We start from the raw sequence: 21300 nt of genomic DNA, 5'->3' as shown, positions 1-21300 counted from the left end.
GTAAACGAGCGTTCCAATGGTTAAAGCAGTAGAAAAGCAGCGAGAGAAACCCGGGATGGAAGCTTTTGGATTATGCATGTAGCCGCTGCATAAGACATGCTCGAGCTCGAGACGGCAATCCACATATAGTGGCAGTAGTGCTGGGCCATCAAACATTCATCCAGGTCACAGCATGTACGACCTATCCATCTTACGTTTTGTCGTCGCCCTCTGTTCTGCTATCATGCGAACTAAGGGTAATAGTTCGCAGTTATGCTACATGTACATTTTTAGCGAGCGCATTTGTCATGGTGCAGCGTCATTCTTAAATAAGATCAACCGGTAGAGTCGAGAAAGTCCGGAGTTATTCCGGCCGCTTCCACCGCACTTGCACTAAAGTCATAAACTCAACCAACCCCTCTCGACCATTCTCGCGAAGAAAGAGCTATGAATCACGCAAAATGCATATTGCCTTCTGGACACAATCTTCATAAGGCCGCCCTAACGCACAAAATACTTTTGCTATAGCTCGTATTACCCAAAAATATCGCTTGGACACCCTCGTCTCGCCCCTTTCGCAACACAATATTCACCTCACTTTCAATGCTTTAATATTTCATACACTTTATTTTTCAATGATGAAATAACTAGAAAAGCTCACCTCTACTCAATATAACTCAATTTTGTTTTTCACCGTTAATTCAAAAATTCAATAACTATTGTCAAAGCATCAAGCTTTAATAACGTCTGTTGTTAAGATTAAAGGAAACCACGTTCTGTTCAAACCTGAATTGAATCGAATCAAGTCAGCTCGATTGAGTTTCATGTAAATGTACTTACCAAATTAAAACGAAATATTATTCATGAAAATGCACCTCCTCATGCAAATTATTCCACAGATAATGTAATAAAAACATTTTATTATTTATATTTAGATCCAACAATAAAATAAATATAATAACATTAGTGGACGACCTAATTTAGTTTTATTGTTGTATTATTTACTTTTTGGATTAACAACAACCGCATTTAAAACTTTACTCTCTCCAAAACCAACAACCACATTTGTTGAAACTAAACACAAAAATCAATTAAATAAGCAAGACCGAATAATTTATTTGACAATCAATTAGCTATGACGTTGAATTTTTAAAATTCCCAATTATGTGTACTATTACCGATTTGATTAAAGTTTAATTAGCCTAGCGAGAATAAAATATAACGGAAAAAAAGTCAAATAAACCGAGTAGATTTTTAAACTCGGATCGTGACACTTTTTAATATGCTTAATTAATGGCGGCTTTCTCTTTTTCGCTGAAAGATGAGGACACAGATACCAACAAATTTACTCATGCGGGCTTCATATATTGTTGTAATTTTCATGTACTGTTTTAGTACAGCCGCTTGTAACTTTATTACTACAGACAGCGCAAAAGTACCAATAACAACAGAGCTGAGATAAACCACCTCATTGCGAAAAATTCTCTTAAAAAGTATGCATAACGAATAGTGACTCATTAGAAGACATTTAAGATATTTCCTGAGCAAACACAAGCGGAACAAGAACAAGAGCAGAATATGAATAAAAGATAAAGAAATATTTCTCGGTTGGAATTAACTCTTTAGGCTGGGAAAAAATGACGACGAAATTATTAGCTAAAATCGCAGATTATTTTGAATGTATTTTAGTAGTATGGCAATTATAAATTAAAACTCGCTGAAAGGAAACTTTAATTTCATTGTGGATGACTAGAATTTGTGAGACTAAATGTGAAATATTTCGGTGGCGTGCTGCTAAGTGTAGCATTAAAAGAACTTGAACATTCGGTTGTAATAAGTATGAAGTTTTCAATTAACTGTGTAGGTAAGTAGTTTTAATAAAAATCCAAATGTTGCTTGTTGTGTAGCAGCAAACTTTAAAGGTGTTGTTTGTCATTGGTGAACACATCATTATGTCACTTATAGTTAAACTCGTAAACCTTATCCCAACAATGTAGGTCCAAATCGAGCTGTAAACTCCTCATCTGTTAACAAAACAGGGAGTAGTAGTTCATGCAACAGAGATAGCCATCGATAAAAATCAAGCGTATTTGCATAAATTGTAAAAAAAGATCGATTTTAACTTTTTATCATCGGGATGGGTACATAAATTCTAAAACTAGATCAAACTAGTTCACAAACAAAAGAGATCACTAATTGGTTTGCATAATCGAGAGTGTGCAATCAATAGCAAGCGAATTTTTCAAGTCGTTGGAGTGAATAAGTGGGTAAAAATTGGAGTATTTTAAGTAGACAAAAGTTTTTTCTGGTGAATTGATAGAGTTATCTCTCGAGGATAAACGTTGGAAAGCGTTTCTATCCTTGCTCTGGTAAAGCAAATTTCATATTTTTTTCCAGAGATTTTTAATTCCGAGTACGTGACGAATCATGTAATCGGAGCGAGAGTACGTGTATGCTCAGATTATTTCTGATATAGCTTAGGTGCCGCCCCCTCTGAAATCCAATTATTGTATGTATTATTCACTGTATCCGAATTCAATATCATGGATCGCTTTTGCAACGCGTCAGGTGATCTACAGATGTTAACTTATATTCTCTGAGAAATATAGAATCATACATCACAGCTAAACATAAATAATAAAGCGAACTTCTAATACAAGTAGACTGTATATCACGAACGTCAGCTTCCAACGAGCACAGCGTGGATAAAGAATGATTGGTGTTAATGTTAATATTTATTAACGCGAAAATGCGGCCGACCAACATGTTTATTCCTTCATCATTTTCTAAATTAAAGATTCTACCACAACACATCCAAATAGGTACTCATTTTGATTCAACGTCATCGCAATTTTTCCCCTGCATAAGTTTCTCGTTTTAGAATTCATAAATACAAACAACTTGTTCGCATAACTACGCGTCGTCCAAATAAAAGACAGTTCTTTGCTTCTAAATAGGTAATAGAATTTGCATTTACATATTTGTTATACGTTTACTCTCGTCGCTTACTGCCCAACGCACTACTCTGCATGAAGGTTGCACGTTACAGCTTCCATAAAGAAAACAGATATTACATACATAAACTGACATTGCTATTCAAATTTTGTAACACATTTTCTCTCGGATTTGGATAACAATGATTATTCTTGCCAGACCGATTTAAACAGACAAAACTATTTTAATCAGGGGAACTAGTACGCTCCATGTCAGTTACAACTGCCGAATAATTAACTGTCTTCATGCGAATACATCACAATGTGGCTGATCTTCTCTTTAACTTAAAAGAGACAACAATTCATATACAAATATTAGACGGAGAATATTCACTTCGAAATAAAATGCACAACATTTTTATCCCAGAATTAAGTGTTATCAGTACGCAAATGCCGCATAAGCAATGAGAGGCTTACAACGTCTTTGCATTTTAACTTAAATACATATTTCGTTATTTATAAGCACCTCTATAATTTTCTCCAAGATCAAAATGCGGGTTTAAAAACGGTGTTGATAAACGCGAACAGCAAGCACATTCACACACTCCTCTGCATTCTCGTATATGCTTTAAATTGTGTGTGAAGGGCGAGTTTGAGTCGTCTGATGTAATTGGGCATATATGCGCTTCGATTTTTTAAATAAAATTGATTACACGTGGCGAGTGACAGGTTAAAAATGCCGAGTTTTTAGGTAGCAAATGGGTTAAGTGAGGATGTCGAAAAATGGTTCATGCTCTGTTGCTCAGCAGGATAATTTATGTAGAAACAATTTGCAATTTATTTTTGCCTGTTTATTCTGTGAGTACGCTTAGTTTTATCATTTTCATTTTTTATGAATATTTTATAAAATATACTTTGCACCTTTAGTGCCGCTCTAAAGGATTAATGCATTCTCAGTATGTATCCCCAGAGTCCGTGAAAAGTTGGATGTTCACTCATGTCGCTTGTGCTTTATTTTAAAACATAAATTTTGATTTATATTTGTGTGAGTTTAAAATATGAAAGGAATGTTGTGAGGAAAAGAATCGATTTATTGTAAAGTAGTAAGGTTTCGATACGTGTTAGAACGAAATTTTTCAGTTAAACAAAAATAAAATGTTAAGCATTACCGCGCATTTTGGCTTCAATTGGTGATGAAACGTGTTTTTGTTTAAGCAATCCAATTATTTGACGCTTGAGCTGCGTTAGGAGAGGCTATTAATATAGAGTGAAACAGTCGAATGCAAAATTATCTCTAAATTAATAAAAAACGAACAATTCGCCTGGGTAAATGTAAACGCTTAATAAAAATCCTTCATTTTAATTATAACGTATATTTCCAGTTAGTAACCCAATAAATTTTTCAATGTGTCTTCATTAATTACAAAAAACTCCTTATTTAAACCTTAAATCTAATACTTAAACATTCGTTTTTATTAGCGGTAATCCAAATGAATGCCTTGCTCAACACTGAGCTTATTGACGCAAAATACGCCACTTCTCCGAGATAATCTGCATTCAAGGTACACGACGTCTTTTATTGTCAGCAAGGATAATATTTTCAAACTTCAAATCCTCACTTTTCCCACTCATTTCAGATATCACTTTTAAATTGCCTCATTAAACGTTAAAATTTTATCAAAACGTAAAAACTATTTAAAACGAAATTATACAAAAGCAGAAAACGGTGAAAAACCAAGACAATGGCGTGCCTCAAAATTGAACCCATTTATTAGCGGAATACGTTTCCCCATGGACTCGCGAAATAATAACGGAGATTTGCCAAAAAAACAAATACAAATATCCACTACTAGACAAACGATTTCCGCTTTCAACACAGAATTAAACCTTCACAAAGCGACACGAAAACTCTATTTACTTAGAGAATAAATCAATTAAACGTAATTCAGAACAATTTTAAAGGAAAATTGCCGGAATCAACATTTTAAAAACAACCTAATCAACATGATGAATTCGCAGAAATCTTACAAAACAAAGAAAATGGTATAAACGTGAGATGAGACTAAATTTACAAAAACACCCTCATGATCAATACTAAAAGAAAAACACAATATTCTTTTTAGCTTGACGCCAAATTAGGTAATTGCACTAATTATTTTAATTAGAAGAACCCTACCGTCCAATTTACAAGAGCAGCAAAAAATTATTCGCTAATTCCAAATTCTTCTCACTTTTTACCTTTACAATAAATCAATAAATTGTTTTAATACTAAAATTCGAACATAAAAAAAAACTCCGCTAAAATGTATCGACATTCTATGGAACAGAGTGACTAATTTACATTCGTAGCAGCACCATCTGTTGGTAGTCGGAAAAAAAATCGTACCTAGATTTACAGATGACCTCTGTGACTACTTTTAGATGTACAAACCAAAATATAGATGGTGCTGCTACAAATTATGAGAGCAACAAAAAACGAAAAGTCTAGCCAGTCTAATATCAATATTAGAACATGATTGAAAAATACGATGTTCATAAATATTGATTAATGATTGACCTTTCTATCTCACTGGAGCAGAATCAAAGAACAAAAGTAAATATCCGTGAAAAAAATTCGGAAGTTTAACTTACCGTTACTAAAACTTAAAAATTGTAATTTCCTTGTGAAGAATTTTGTTGCAATTGTCATTCATAGCCTTTAACCTTATTGATAAATACCGTTCAAACAACAATACAAATGCCATCATTCGGATGAATGAACATCACCTCCGCGGAGCAGTTTTTTCTAGGCTCCCGTTCGTTTGATTTCCTCAATCTTAGCTGTTTCAAAAATTCCTTGGATTTTTAATTTCTAGAGTCATCTTTCGATAACCTTTGGGGCAGTGACCTATAAAATTAATCGAACGATTAATATTAAGAATTTTCAGAATATTTCGATACACGCAGCCATGTATTTCCGTCTTCTAATTTTGTACGCGTTTCTTTCGTATATTTCTTGTGCCCCAATAATTTCTTACGATATTCCACCCTCAGCTCAAACGACCATAAAAGCTAAAGAAGTGGCTCGAGGTTCAAGTAAGTAATAAAACAACTTTAAACCACCCTTTATCGAATTGTTTCAGTTGAATACAAAGTATTAAAAAAACCTCACCACCTTTTTATCGGGCGATGCAAACCCACCGATAATATTCTCCACCAAGAAAATATCATTCTAAATAACGATGGAAAAAGTCACGTGTCTGCTGCTATAAAAGTGCGTAAAACTTCCTGCAAATCACAAGGTTACCAATTTCCGAAATGAATTCGATTTGTGAGATTAAATCTTGATAGGAACTGCCTAATTGTGTTTTAGGTGACCTTATTAAATGCTAATGAGTTTTGAGAGAAATTATTTTTGTTATAATAAATAAAACTGGAGCACCCACTGCACATGAGGCAAGGACACGTGTTAAAATTCATTTTTACAGGTGAACGTTGAAGCTGAAGTGTCCATCACCTGCGTTAAGATTTATGACGAAGTGCCTGATGGTGCTGGAGGTTACCCAAGTTTTGTAGCTGGAGGTGTTGGTCATAATTACGTCGAATTTAATGTGATGACCGAATATGGAAAAGGTTTTCATTTCTTCGTTCAAGTTTTCGGACACGACAAGAATAAAGTGTAAATTTATGTTAAAATAAATCTTACTCATTAAGTGAGAGTGAATTTGGCGGATCGCGATTAAACTAGTTTTTCTTGTCACCTTATCAAACCGCCTGTTTCAAGTTCAATTGAGTTGTACTTGAAATGGTAAAAGGCCAGAAACAATACAAATCAGTGGTGGACGTAAATTTATCTAATTGTAAATCGGTACTCCACTGTTTAGGTGGTGAAAAATTGAAGAGTTCGGACACTCCTTTAGTTAGCCAATGTTGTTTACAAAGCATCTAATAAACCGTTTTGTTGTTATTTCATAATAACCGTCCACGCCTTGTTAACTCCCATCTGAAGTGGCTTAAATTTAAAAAAAAATCGTTGATCATATAACTGATTCGCGTAAAAAATATCAATAATCACAACAACAATAAATTTCATTGCAAATACCTTGATTGCATACAAGGCTCGAGTTAGTGAAGGGATTTCGTTGAAAAATGTACTTCACAAGTGAACACGAATAGTTGAGCGGTACAAAGAACAACCTCAACAACTATATAAGACCTCTCTGTTTTATCAAGGCAATTATTTGCAGTTGTGACGTGAAACAATTTATACAAGGTAAATAATGTGTTTGGTGTATTGTGGGTTCATTCAAAATTTGTGCAGTGACCATTATTTGTTTGGATCTACCGGCTTTGTTTTAATTACTATAATTACACCGCTTGTTAACACAAAAGTGACTCGCTCAAATTAACACTTTACTGTTGAATATTAATAAGGTGGTTATTAACCGCAATTTGCAGGCAGTGCGCGGTTTTGAACCCCACCACATTTTTTTTCGAAAATTTCTAACAGTTCCTGATCGTCGTCCTGTACTAATTATTGGCAAAATTAGCAATGTCATTTACATGAAAAAACACCTGCGTTAAACCGCATCAATCTGAATTTAATCAACTGGAAATGACATTGGTCATGCTGTTTTCCGATTCATCTGGAACATCATTTGGGCAGGCTTTAAAAAATCCGGTTGTTTAATGAAGGACAGTTATCTTCACTCTTTTTTTAGATATGTACAGATTGTTATCATTGTCTGCACTGCTCTTAGTCGCTCGTGCTGACCCTAGAACGCCCAAAATCTACAATGTTCTAATCAGCACGAAAAAAAATCTGTCTCCTAGTCATGCACTGCCAATTTACGAGCCTGTTTTAAGAACCACGTCTTTGGGAATAGCACTGCCACCCATTTTCTACCAGTCGCCACTTGGTACCTTCGAACCAAACTACGTAAGTTCCTTCAGTGTTAATAAAACCGCCACTAATTTTGTTTCAAGGTACATAAAGCACAGCCTGTGGAAAACCCTCATGGGGACGAACTCCAAAAACCGTTTCAACAGTTCATCCCTTATGGTTACAACCCTCAGGGTTTTTACCCACCGTTAAATGAACCTAATCAACCCCAAGCTAGTCCGGAATTGTCGCCGAAACCTGAAGAAGCTTTCCAGAAGCCAGACGACCCAAAAAATGTCATCGCTAATTTAAAGAGAAACCCTAACATACCGGATGTCCCTCCTCCAGCTCTACCTACACGAAATATCACATAGTCATGAGATTATGTAACTTGAATAAAACAAAAATTGTTGTGACACATTTTCTATTAATGTTGGAACAAAATATACACAACCAAATTAATCAGAATTACCAAATAAGCCCTAGATTAGTGCTTTAACTTCTCTAAACTACGCTTCTTCGTGATGAAATTTATTCTTTTTATCATTCTCTATTGTTTATTAATTGGATTCTCAGGCGATTTCTGCCATTCCTTGAACACCATTTGTTTTAATTGCGATAGTCGGAGTGAAGGATTTTCAGTTTTCAGTTCTTCTATACGTTTAGCTTCAAAGGCTGTGTATGCGGCCTTCATTCGACGCTCGGGATGTTTATCAAGATCGTCAGGCTTGGAACTAAAAAATGTAACAATTAGTGAAAACATACAAAAAATGTATGCACAGAATGTTTTCTCAATAAAAAACGTAATAAAAAAATTAATAAAAAATTGTAACTGGTACAAGTCTTGGAAATTATTTCTCAAAAATTTAGTTGCGTAAATCAGGATTTCATTCATGAACGAAGTAGGTACAATGATTATTATTGTAGGCTTAACAGTGCTACATAGAGCAATAACATGAAAATTTAAAATTCGATATTTTAATAATGGCGCAATAACATTAGATCCTAAAAATGACTCTCATATTAAGAACCCCTTAAAACACAATCCAACAACAACCGAATTTTATTTAGAGGTTCGGGAAAGCAGAAAAAAAACTAAAATTCCAATTTCCATGTTCAGCAGTTGTAGTTAGTAGGCCAGTCATCTTCTGATAGCGCCAGATGCATTAAAAAATATTGGTACTTAATTATTCAATTTGGCAAAATTCAATGCCACTTGCATGCGCTTCGTCCACATACCTGCTATATGTTTATGCACTTACCCTCAAAATACTACGTACTCGCTGCTACATCATATAAAAACTCTAAATCCTATCTTGCGCAATGTTATATGTTCTTTGTTCTTCATTCTATTTTATTGTACTTGTTATGTCTATATATTTGTATATGTGATTCTAATTTGAACCTCGGTCTGTTGAATTAATAAATATTATTATTTACTTTTGAATTCATTGGTACCCTTAACAAATTGCCTACTTACAACTAGTGACAGTAGTCACGATGACATCCTATTAGTAGTTCAATAGATTAATTTTTGTCCCGTTTAACAATGCCAATAATACTTGTCCCAGTTCATTTTGGTCGTCGTTTTTTCTGTGTGGTGAATTTAACAAAACTAGGCTAGTGATGAAAAAATAAAAACTAGACCATTATCAAATTAAATAATACAAGATTCAGACAGTAATTTTAACGACAAATTCGATTCATTTTTATACCTTAAAATACCGATGGCTTCAGTAATAGTCCTAGCTTCTTCTCCTTCAACTGTTAATCTATTGATATTTTCTAAAAGAGGCTCATCTAAATGAGTAACAACTTTCTCCTTCTTCTCAGGCTCTTTCTTTGCAGTATTCACATAAGTATTAATCTGTGCCCTTGTCATTTTTGATGGTGGATTTACTGTCTTTCCAGACTTAAGACTGCTCATTTCTTGTTCCAGCAACATTTTACTCTCAGCTTTCTTAGCGAGTTGTTGTTCACGTTTCTTGTCTTGTTCTTCCTAAATAGCAAAATCGAAACTTTAAATTGTTCATTTCTACATATTAATTACCTTTCTTTGTTGTTTCTTTTTAATCGATTTCTCGTTATCTTCCCAATAGGCATCGTCTTGCTGTTGTTGTTTTTTGACGAGTTCTGCTTCCTTTGCGTTTTTCTTGCGTTCCCGAGAAGCTACTGCTTTTGAATTTTCGGTGGAGAATTTTTTCGGCATTATAAACAGATGGAACAATAATTAAAAGACTAATTTATAAATTATAACCTAAAAAACTTGTGTTAAGAGTGAACCTAGCGCTTTACACCCATCTTCGTAAATCCCCACCACCAAGTCCGTTGCACACAGCCGAAAACAAACGGTAACAAGATTTGGAACCAAATATCTCCGGAACGATAACCGAGACAAAGGTGTAGTTTTCAACATCGTTTTCCTCAGCCTTGAGCTGATAATAATCGTATTTGATATAGTGGTTAAACCTTGAAACTAAAACAGATAAAAAAAAACGGTTATGCCATTTCTCGCGATTTTTAGATAAAAAGTGGTTCTATGATTTTCCAAAAGTCGAAAGTTGCAGTTTTTCGCAAAAATTCATGACTAAAACTAGGCCAAATTTTTAGGTTTTCGCCAGAGGGCCAAATTTTCGAAGATTCGAAACAATTCATGCTCGATATCTCAGAAACTATTTCAGATATTGAGATGCGGTTTGCGGCATCGTTTTTCTCGTAATTTTGTAGATAAGAAACAGTTCTTTGATTTTGCCACAAACAAAAATTGCAAATTTTCGCAAAAATTTATGACTAAAGCTATGGCCAAACTTCTGATATTGATATCTCGCTTATTTTTTGGAGTAAACTTAAGTTATTATACATCAGTGTACGCAGAATTTTACGCAGATTTCAAATCTGGGATTTAAATTCAGATCCGACTGCAAATAACCGAGTTATGGCCGATCAAAGTTTCGGATAGTTGATTTTCATTTTTTCTCATTTTTCCCAATTTTCAAAGTTAAATATCTCGAAAACTATTAGAGATATTGAGATGCGGTTTGCGCCATCGTTTTTCTCGACTCATTTTACGTCGGAAAATGTGCTTAAAGGCCCAAAATTCGATTGTCGATTTTTCGCGAAAAAAAATTGCGACTCAAACGATGAAAATTTTTATTTTTTTTTAATTTTTAGCCATAACTCGCAAACTATTTGTCCTATAGATCTCAAATTTGGCCAGTAGATAGATTTTAAGCTCCTCTTTCGACTGATGTATAATTCAATGCTATTAAACGTCATTTTCATTTTGAAAACATTGATTGAAAATCACCCTAAAATGATGTTTTCAAAACAGTTTTTGGCCAATACCTCGTTTATTTATTAAGCAAACTCAACAAATTTGGTCTCATTTTACGCAGAATTTCACGCTGAATCCAAAAATATGATAATTTTTTAAAATTTGTCAATAAAGAACCGAGTTATGGCCGTTTGAAATTTTGGGTTGTCGCCAGATGGCCAAATTTTTGAAGGTTCCAAACAATTCATGCTCGATATCTCGAAAACTATTTGAGATATTTTAATGCGGTTTGCGGCATCGTTTTTCTCGCGATTTTTTACATAAGAAATAGTTTTTAAATTTTCCAATAGTCGAAAGTTGCAAATTTTCGCAAAAATTCATGACTAAAACTATGGCCAAACTTCTCATACCGATATCTCGCTTATTTTTTGGAGTAAACTTAAGTTATTATACATCAGTGTACGCAGAATTTTACGCAGATTTCAAATCTGGGATTTAAATTCAGATACGACTGCAAATAACCGAGTTATGGCCGATCAAAGTTTCGGATAGTTGATTTTCATTTTTTCTCATTTTTCCCAATTTTCAAAGTTAAATATCTCGGAAACTATTAGAGATATTGAGATGCGGTTTGCGCCATCGTTTTTCTCGGCTCATTTTACGTCGGAAAATGTGCTTAAAGGCCCAAAATTCGATTGTCGATTTTTCGCGAAAAAAAATTGCGACTCAAACGATGAAAATTTTTCATGTTTTTTAATTTTTGGCCATAACTCGCAAACTATTTGTCCTATAGATCTCAAATTTGGCCAGTAGATAGATTTTAAGCTCCTCTTTCGACTGATATATAATTCAATGCTATTAAACGTCATTTTCATTTTGAAAACATTGATTGAAAATCACCCTAAAATGATGTTTTCAAAACAGTTTTTGGCCAATACCTCGTTTATTTATTAAGCAAACTCAACAAATTTGGTGTCATTTTACGCAGAATTTCACGCTGAATCCAAAAATATGATAATTTTTTAAAATTTGTCAATAAAGAACCGAGTTATGGCCGTTTGAAATTTTGGGTTGTCGCCAGATGGCCAAATTTTTGAAGGTTCCAAACAATTCATGCTCGATATCTCGAAAACTATTTGAGATATTTTAATGCGGTTTGCGGCATCGTTTTTCTCGCGATTTTTTACATAAGAAATAGTTTTTAAATTTTCCAATAGTCGAAAGTTGCAAATTTTCGCAAAAATTCATGACTAAAACTATGGCCAAACTTCTCATACCGATATCTCGCTTATTTTTTAGAGTAAACTTGAGTTATTATACACCAGTGTACGCAGAATTTTACGCAGATTCCAAATCTGGGATTTAAATTCAGATACGAATGCAAATAACCGAGTTATGGCCGATCAAAGTTTCGGATAGTTGATTTTCATTTTTTCTCATTTTTCTCAATTTTCAAAGTTAAATATCTCGGAAACTATTAGAGATATTGAGATGCGGTTTGCGCCATCGTTTTTCTCGGCTCATTTTACGTTAGAAAAAGTGCTTAAAAGCCCAAAATTCGATTGTCGATTTTTCGCGAAAAAAATTGCGACTCAAACGATGAAAATTTTTTTTTTAATTTTTAGTCATAACTCGCAAACTATTTGTCCTATAGATCTCAAATTTGGCCAGTAGATAGATTTTAAGCTCCTCTTTCGACTGATGTATAACTCAATGCTATTAAACGTCATTTTCATTTTGAAAACATTGATTGAAAATCACCCTAAAATGTTTTCAAAACAGTTTTTGGCCAATACCTCGTTTATTTATTAAGCAAACTCAACAAATTTGGTCTCATTTTACGCAGAATTTCACGCTGAATCCAAAAATATGATAATTTTTTAAAATTTGTCAATAAATAACCGAGTTATGGCCGTTTGAAATTTCGGATTGTCGCCAGAGGGCCAAATTTTTGACGGTTCAAAACAATTCGTGCTCGATATCTCGGAAACTATTTCAGATATTGAGATGCGGTTTGCGTTATCTTTTTTCTCGCAATTTTTTACATAAGAAACAGTTCTTTGATTTGTCTACAGTCGAAGGTTGCAGTTTTTCGCGAAAATTCATAACTAAAACAATGGCAAAGTTTTGAAATCGATATGTCACTTATTTTTGGAGTAAAATTAAGTTATTAGGTCGACTTTTTTACGAAGCTTTGCATTGGGAGATTGATTTAAAGTTGGCGCTTCCTGTGACGTCACACTTTTAGGTTTATTTGACTTGAATAGCACAATAAAGTTGGTATTATATATAAAATAGTTATTTAAATTTTGAACGATTGGTACTCCTGCTTGTGTCAACGAACATTTTTACCTGAAAATCGCAGTTGAACCGTTCAAGTGTTGATTTTATTCTAACAATTACAAGAAAATCACTGAGCTGCATCGTTTTTCTGCAATGCGCAGTAAAGGTAGGCACCAAACTACATCTTTTGTTACCCGAGGACGCTTTCGAGGCACATTGTGGTTATGTCACTAAATTGTTTTTTTCGAATTAGAAATGCCCGAGTTTGAAGTAATTGAATTTGGCTGTAATACAACAGGAGCTAGTTTTGAACCACTTAAAGTAAGTTTTTTATTATTGCCTTCAAAGTAGTAATGGTTGTTGCAGTTTAAAATGGACTCTATTGTTATTGGAATAGTGCATCATCCCGAACCCGAGCCCGAACCCGAACCCGAACCCGAGCCGGAACCGGAACCGGAGCCTGAGCCTGAGCCTGAGCCGGATCCGGAGCCTGAGCCGGATCCGGACCCTGAGCCCGAGCCAGAATGGTAGATCCGTCGGGATAATTCTGTACTTTTTACAGTTCAGTTATGAAAAATTTGATGTCTTTTCTACATAGTTTGTTATTACCAATTCAGAATTTGTTCATTTGAACCTACTTTTCACACAAGTAATTATCAAATATATTAATCAACAAACATTTCTGACGTTTTAAGTAAATTACAATGTTATTCGGCTGTGCAACGAACTTAGTGGTGGGGATTTGGGGAGCTAAGTATGCAGCTAAGTTCACACAACTTACTCTCTCTACAAACTGTCACTTTGACAGCGACAAAGCATAACCTCAAACTTCAGGTTATGTTTGTGGTTTGGGGAAGACAGCCCCAAATAAGACCGAAGTTTGCGAATGCCATGTCAAAGAAAGCCAAAAACAAGGGGGCCCAGAAAAAGGTGGAAAACGCCGTGAAGGTTTTACTTTTATTCATGTTTGATTAAAACTTAATTAGGCGATTTTAGGATGAGGGCCCCATTAGTCGGGACAAGTCGAATAATATAATTATTTCTATATTAGCAAAGCCGGGGGCTAAACAGAGTGCGGTGACTAGTAAGATTATAAATTTGAGGTGGTTCAGTCAGAACAGTGTAGTTTTCCAGGTTTTTCTTCAGAGGGTGTGGGGGTGCAAATCAGTGCTCCTCCGACAGAGGGTGAAGCAAATACAGAACTGGTAAAATACATGGCGTCTGTTTTAGGGTTGCGTAAGAGTGATGTGGCGCTAGATAAGGTAGTTTTTATTGTCCCTTTTTTTAACTAAAATGAGTTTTTTAGGGATTCAAATCAAGGAATAAAACTTTGAAAATAACAGCCGATGTCACAATTGAAGATATTAAGAAGAAACTTTTGAAGGAAATTAATGACTAAGAAGTCTAAAGTTATCACTTCTAATCGTTATTTATTGACAATAATAGTAAAAATCTTTGAATTTTCTGCGTCATAAAATTTATTATTATTACAGTAAAATCTGTTTTGCGTGAAAATTACAACATATATGTCATAGTGATAGCTTTAGTGGCTACTGTCCAGAGATATTGAGCCATAGAGATATTTATGAATGTACAGTGATGAAGTGGTACAAGCATTTTTATCATTGTAAAACAGGTCAAAAACTATTCTATTGCACTACTAGTACGTCATTAGAACTACTATTACTATGTAGACAATTAAATAATAAGCTTATATGTACAATGCGAAGATGTTTTCAAACGAAAAAAGGAATAAATATTGACACACTAAGACTACTAAGATGACATAAATGTAAATGTTCTCATTTGTTTTAGTGTCAATGTTATGCCTATTTCGTTTATGTGGAAATCCCGATTTACACAACTAAATGTTTGAAAAATATCTTCCACTTCATTTTGCCGTTGTTATAAATAACCAGAGTTTTGCATAGTGATCTAGATAAACAAAGACATGTCACTGCATACTTTCTAAAGTAATAAATCTACTTGCAAATATAGATCACTTGCTGAAAAAGTTATGTATATTGAAACAAATGTTTCGTAATTATATTTGTCCGATACTTGGAAATATTCTAGAAAGTAGACTGCGTTAAATTAAGTTGTCTTCCACGAATTTCCAAATCAAATTTTGAGAGTATTTGTAAAAAAAATTGTAGCTTCAATGTTAGCATGAATTTCTATAAAAACCAAACTCTGTCTACGACAGTTTATTGTAGGAATCAATAAAGTACATAAATCACAATTTTATAGATGCTAACTAAATGTTAATAGTCCATTTTCGATCACTTTTCGTCAAACATTAACCTTGTGCATATGGGGCAGCTGAGTTCGTATCAAAGAAGAAGTCTCCAACAACGCTAAAACAATAATAAATGATTAAGTCACTTCTCTACTTCAACTACAAACCTTTTGTCTGGAGTAAGACTTCCCAAAAGCACCTTCTTGTTATTGGTACACTTGTTCTTCTGATAATCCGAATAGCTTCCACAAAGCGTGGTGGTGAATTTCGCTCCTTCTATCGCTTCAGCAAGGTACTGGAAGGCCCGTGCATGCGAACAACCTCCAAGAAGATCAATTCCGCAACCAGCTTGTATCAATCCTCCGTTTGGATAGTAATCAGCGTGTCCGATTGAGCTAGAGAAACCAAGGAAACGACCATTGGTATGGATGACAGAAACGTAATCTGCATCTGTTGGATCTAAACGGTTGTCTGTTTGATCAACAGTGAAGTAAGGAGCAGCTGGATCCAAACCAATGATGTGCGAAACTCGACTTTTGATAACAGCTCCGGCGTTACCGGAGATGTGGGCTCCAAGACTGTGTCCAATTATAGTAATCTGACTTCCGGTGATTCCATAGGCGTCAATCATGTTGTTGATGTATTCACCAACGAATTTCCCAATGTTGGTTACTGAACCTTGGGCGGCACTGTAACTCAGACTGGCGACTGGACTCCAATCAACGACGATAATGTTGACATCGAGCTTCTTAAGAACTGCAGTTCTAATAAGAGTGTTGACATCAGCAGTGTGGTCATCCACCCATCCGTGGATAAGGAAAATAGTCCTTTTCTTCGGATCAAAATGCGATTTTGCCAATTCACGAGCTTTGTTATCAGAAGCCAGAGGATGAGGAGTATCAGTGTTTTTCGCGGTGTAAAGATAATAAGTCACGTCAGCCACAGCAGCTTTTACTGACTGTCCATCATGAAGATCAACGATTTCTTCTTCTCCTCGTTTGGTCACCAACAACTGGAATCTCTTGTAGTTCACATCGTTTTCTTCAGGGTTGAAAATTCTGGCTTGGGTGCCAACGGCACACGCTATGAGTACAAAAAGCAAACACGATGCTTTCATGGCTGGTTTTTCGACTGGACCCAGAGCAGAAACTCTTCTTATTTTATAGTGTTTACTCAATCAGTAAGCAATAAACGAGTCATATGGTAATAAAATAATAAATTTCTTCAAAATAATAAATAAAGTATAATCCGTCATTTATTATCCATTTTGACGTTTTTAGAGTTGTTTCTAATAACGCAAACACGGAATTTTGAAAATTACGAAGAAGACACTTCATCATTAGAAGTTGAATTTTAATCAAACTAAATTAATATATTGTTGTCATGATATATAAACGATATAAAGTTGTCATCCTCTATATTTTTATTGAAGTTTTTCTGATTTATGGTTTTAAAGAAAAGTCAATAGAATTTTCTGGAAACTAATAAATTTAAATCGAACATTCATTTTATCTTAAATCCCACGAACAACAGCAGATGTCGCAATAACTGAAATCTAAGAATCGTCCAGAGATATTGATCAAGTGGCTCTCAAAACTGCAAACCCAGATGACTCTGTGTTCACTAATTTGGGCCAAATACCAAAACGTCAGCAGTATTGTTTGGGCAACTGTAAATAATAAAGTCAGCTTTAGTTAATTGTTCTATTATTGATTTCTCATTGTTTTTGATACTGTCCTGTTTACTCGCTATTAAGCGGATTTTTATTGATTTTATGAAATATTGCCCGTCCCGGGCACATGTGGATTGTTGATGATCAAAGGAAAACTATCAACAATTTTTTAAGATCATATGGAGATAAGATAACACGGGTCATCATGAATCCGAAGCCCACGTTATTCTCTTTTGTCGTTTAGAAATTACATGACAAAGAATATGAAATGATTTAAAAAAAAACATTGTGTTAATTTACGGTTTTATAAAAACTTTAGTTCGAATCTCCACAAATTGTAGTTTTTCGATAAATGTTGCGTTTATAAATTATTTTATTGTTGATCAGAATGGAGAATCACGGATAAAAATTAAATTATACAGAAACTGTTAAAAAGTTTGTTGGTCAAAATAAATTTGAAGAGGTTTTCGTATGAATTTAGATGTTTTTTCACCCTAGACGAAATTTTCGTAAAATTGATTATATATCTTATTGGTACTGTCATCAAATTGTCCGGAAAAAAGTTCAAGTGAAGATAAAAAGAATAAATTTTCAGTGACAGCCGCTTTTCTATTTTGTGATAATTTTCCGACAGATTAGCGAGTATTTTCTTTTAAGAAAATTCTCTCTAATTCGAAGAACTCTTCATCAAGAAGTTTTTTAAAATGCATTATGCTGGGCTGCGTTAGCATTAAAGTGATTTTAAAACTGAATAACTGTACAATAAAACCTGAAAAACAATTGTCAATATCTCTGAATCCGGACCTGATGGGGCAAAACAAACTTCAGATTCAGAATGAGGAGACCATTCCCCTTCAGAAATGATTTTCCACTTTTCCTGTACAAATTATTTTATCCCAATAATGTTATTATTGTCCGCAATAAAATTTTGTTTATTTCTTCAATTTTAGATATTTTAATTCAACATGAAAATATACAAATTTTAAAAATAATTGTACATTACGTTATAGATGTCGCTTTGTATTACAGAAACCTGTAATATTTGCGCTTTCGTGATATTTAATTTAGCCAAAAGATGGTTCTGTTGTACAAATTAGAAACCGTGGGCTCGCTCAAAGGTTTTATATTGGACAAAATTTTCCATTACTGCCTCAACTGAATTTTTTTATTTTATTTTTAGGTTTTAGATTTAATTTTGCCCTGACAGTTTTAAATTGTCAAACTCGATAGACAACAAGCTAAAGCTGATTTTTCAATTTTCAAAATCGTTTTCCGTTCCGAAAAAATCGTTTTTTCAGTCACAGGTTTAAAAACTGGTTTCTGAAGTGGCATCTATATGGCACCTCCAATTGCGAATATTTTAAGAAATTGATAACAAGAATGTTGAAACGTCACAAAAAGAACGATTATATCGCGGACACAGATCTGTTGGCCATTATCACCTGTTCGTCGCGGCATGGCGCCTCTTCGGCCCACACAGTCTTTCTCTCGCAAGCTATTCTACAACGACTCTCACATTTAACTTTTCATAATTAGATGTTAAAAGCGATTTAACATTCCTAATTAAGATACGGCCCAAATTCCGCCGGAGAAAAATCCGGAAATACTGAAAATTTTTATAGCGCTTGGTTTCCCAGCAGCGGTCCATGCATAGGTATATTCGCAGAATCGCCCACGTCTCTAAACGAGAAAAATAAAAGCCAAGCGAAACAAAAGTGGTTTAAATTAGTGATTACAGACATGAAATCGTGTCACTTGTTGATTGTTGACCGGTTGGATTTAAATAATTTGAAAGCGACTTGTTTATAGAAGAAGTAGATGGATTTTCAATGTTTAGTTGGTCGGGTCGCCCCTCTTTACAGTCTGATCGATTTCATTGAAATGTAGGTGTTAATTATTTTACAGTGAACTCTGGTCGGAGCCGACAGAATATAGAATTGTTTTTGGTGAATTGACTAATTTGTTATTTTTTTAAATGACTGGGGTCCACTTTTAGGGTTGATCTTGAGCATCCCTCCACGTGTACAACTGTAAATCAGCTAGTCTATCTATTTGTAGACAGTCCAGGGCAACGTTAAGTGACTAATGGTGTCACAAGTTCCTTTAATTAATTCACCACACCGCTGTTGATAACGTAGATAAGACCTCCCCTGTCACACTGACAAACCCTAGAGCTTGACATTGTAGTAATTATAGGACGATCCATAGAATGCCTCCATTATTTCTTTATCTTGATTTACCTAGTAAAATCAATTTCCTAAATTAAACTTCGACATTTGCCATCAACGCTTCCAATATTCCACCCATTAATCACCAATTTGACAGAAACTTTTAAACAGCCCATTTCGAGGAAACTCAAATTGTTTGGTCTCTTTCAAATTTATCTAAACTACTTACTCCAAGGAAATAAGAATTAATCCAGAACCGAACCCTTAAAGGCAAATCGATGCAATCTCACTCACCCTTCAGGAACAATCGTCATTTCACTAATTAACTTCCAACAACACCCCTAATATTGCACTCGCATTTCTAATTACATTACCAAAATCTAACCACGTTATAAAATTTTGATTTGTTAGCAACTTTGAAAGCAACATTAGTTTAACGATGTCCCTGCAATCAGCAACTAATTTAGATGAGATTAAATTCTTGGGCGGTAATGCAAGTCGTGTTCAATTAAATAAGCCAAAGTACACAAAACATTTAAATGGGTTAGTTTCCTGACGTTGCGAGCGCATATATCGCATTTAAGCAAAGAGCTTGTCATGATTTTTCTTCAGAGAATATTATTTATAATTATGTTTCGAATTTCCATTATCGTTACGAGGTATAATAATCCGCATTATGATTTTACAAAATTAATAAAAATTCTAATACACGTCCATAAAAGTACCATTAGAGACGCACAGTACGTATATATATCAATACATCAATATTTTGTCTCGTTTATTTGATTAAAACGGTATTAAAATTTCACGGGAATTCTATTTTCGACTCTAGTGCCCCATGTTAAAGGATTTTCCTCTATCAACGAACCAAATGAACGCTTGCAATTCAATAAATAATTAATAATAACGACTAGTTGTGTTTATGCTTGATTATTGATTCGTTGAAACTAGTTTCTTTCTGCGTTTGGTAAACGTTGTGTCAGATGTTCAGTTCACAAAATTGATCCAGATTAAATCATTCTAGAAATTTTCCGATTTGTGCTTTCGTTTTTCCTCGGGCGTGTTGCTTTCAATCGCATGCACATAAAAACAATGTTCTTTAGAAACAGCCACATCGCCATCTTTTCGAACATTTCTCATCGTACTCAATCTTAATCTCCAAGATTAACAACAAGAAGCCACATTTGTTTAAATATTTCTTGCGGAATTACAGAAAAGCGTCTCACTAATGCGCTAAATGTAAAAGCTGCACAAACGTGACTAAACTAGGAAACATAGGGTTGGCTATTTTTCGCAAGTGAAATAAATTTGAATAACAGAGGCTTGACAATTAAAAAGTTTCAACGTTATGAAATGCACATAGCCGTGATATGTATGCTTTTTCTCAAAATTAAATGTGTGCAATCGTAGCCTGCAGACATGTTATTATTCGCGAATGGATTTATTAACAACGTTCACTCGTTTCCGCGAAATTCTGGAAAACATTTTTAACGCGCTTCTGGACTGTTCATTTTCTTCTTAAGTGTTTCAAGGCCGGTGGTGCCCGGCATGTCAAATGTCACATCAAAGGTCAAAGACTATGCTGGATGGCAGACGATCTGACATGGAATGAAATTTGCGAGATGTAAACGAGCGAACCTCATTCTTGCAATATTTTCCCTCACAGACAATAGAGAAATATTGAGTTTCTCTCTGTAATGGAAATTCGTCGAGTCAAAACTATTGCAACACTAAAGTATGTTTTAATAAGATCATAATCTTTGAATTGTGTGATTTCAATTACTGATAACATCAAGTCCAATGGTCGTGGAGAATGTGCAGGTGTTAGAAGTAATTCCCGATAATTCCATGTAATCCAGAGTTATCATTGTCACCTCGAAAACATGCAGTT

The 21300-nt window shown here is 34.5% G+C and overlaps 5 protein-coding genes across 5 annotated transcripts; 3 read left to right on the top strand and 2 right to left on the bottom strand.

Annotated features, from left to right (window-relative positions):
* Positions 1-5803: 5803 nt before the first annotated feature.
* LOC148166921 (uncharacterized) lies at positions 5804-6608 on the top strand. Its single transcript, XM_088047374.1, has 3 exons — positions 5804-5987; positions 6035-6165; positions 6380-6608. Exons 1-3 carry the CDS (start codon positions 5861-5863, stop codon positions 6572-6574), a joined length of 453 nt encoding a protein of 150 aa, XP_087903500.1. The 5' UTR covers positions 5804-5860; the 3' UTR covers positions 6575-6608.
* Positions 6609-7025: 417 nt separating this feature from the next.
* Positions 7026-8191, top strand: LOC148166920 (uncharacterized). The gene is made up of 3 exons (XM_088047373.1): positions 7026-7164; positions 7613-7830; positions 7878-8191. Exons 2-3 carry the CDS (start codon positions 7615-7617, stop codon positions 8145-8147), a joined length of 486 nt encoding a protein of 161 aa, XP_087903499.1. The 5' UTR covers positions 7026-7164; positions 7613-7614; the 3' UTR covers positions 8148-8191.
* Positions 8181-10094, bottom strand: LOC148166919 (coiled-coil domain-containing protein 124-like). Its single transcript, XM_088047372.1, has 3 exons — positions 9824-10094; positions 9489-9772; positions 8181-8507 (listed from the first exon to the last, which is right to left on the bottom strand). The coding sequence occupies exons 1-3, from the start codon at positions 9980-9982 to the stop codon at positions 8324-8326; spliced, it is 627 nt and encodes a 208-aa protein (XP_087903498.1). The 5' UTR covers positions 9983-10094; the 3' UTR covers positions 8181-8323.
* A 4012-nt stretch (positions 10095-14106) lies between these two features.
* On the top strand, positions 14107-15572 carry LOC148166918 (UPF0235 protein C15orf40 homolog). The gene is made up of 4 exons (XM_088047367.1): positions 14107-14278; positions 14327-14414; positions 14465-14592; positions 14637-15572. Exons 1-4 carry the CDS (start codon positions 14168-14170, stop codon positions 14727-14729), a joined length of 420 nt encoding a protein of 139 aa, XP_087903493.1. The 5' UTR covers positions 14107-14167; the 3' UTR covers positions 14730-15572.
* Positions 15554-16713, bottom strand: LOC148166917 (phospholipase A1-like). The gene is made up of 2 exons (XM_088047368.1): positions 15737-16713; positions 15554-15687 (listed from the first exon to the last, which is right to left on the bottom strand). The coding sequence occupies exons 1-2, from the start codon at positions 16684-16686 to the stop codon at positions 15630-15632; spliced, it is 1008 nt and encodes a 335-aa protein (XP_087903494.1). The 5' UTR covers positions 16687-16713; the 3' UTR covers positions 15554-15629.
* Between the last annotated feature and the right edge of the window lie 4587 nt (positions 16714-21300).

Source organism: Gnatocerus cornutus, chromosome 10, assembly GCF_029298725.1.
Source record: "Gnatocerus cornutus isolate USDA-ARS CGAHR chromosome 10, icGnaCorn1.1, whole genome shotgun sequence".
Lineage (NCBI taxonomy): Eukaryota > Metazoa > Arthropoda > Insecta > Coleoptera > Tenebrionidae > Gnatocerus > Gnatocerus cornutus.
This window is presented reverse-complemented; position numbering and strand designations above follow the sequence as displayed.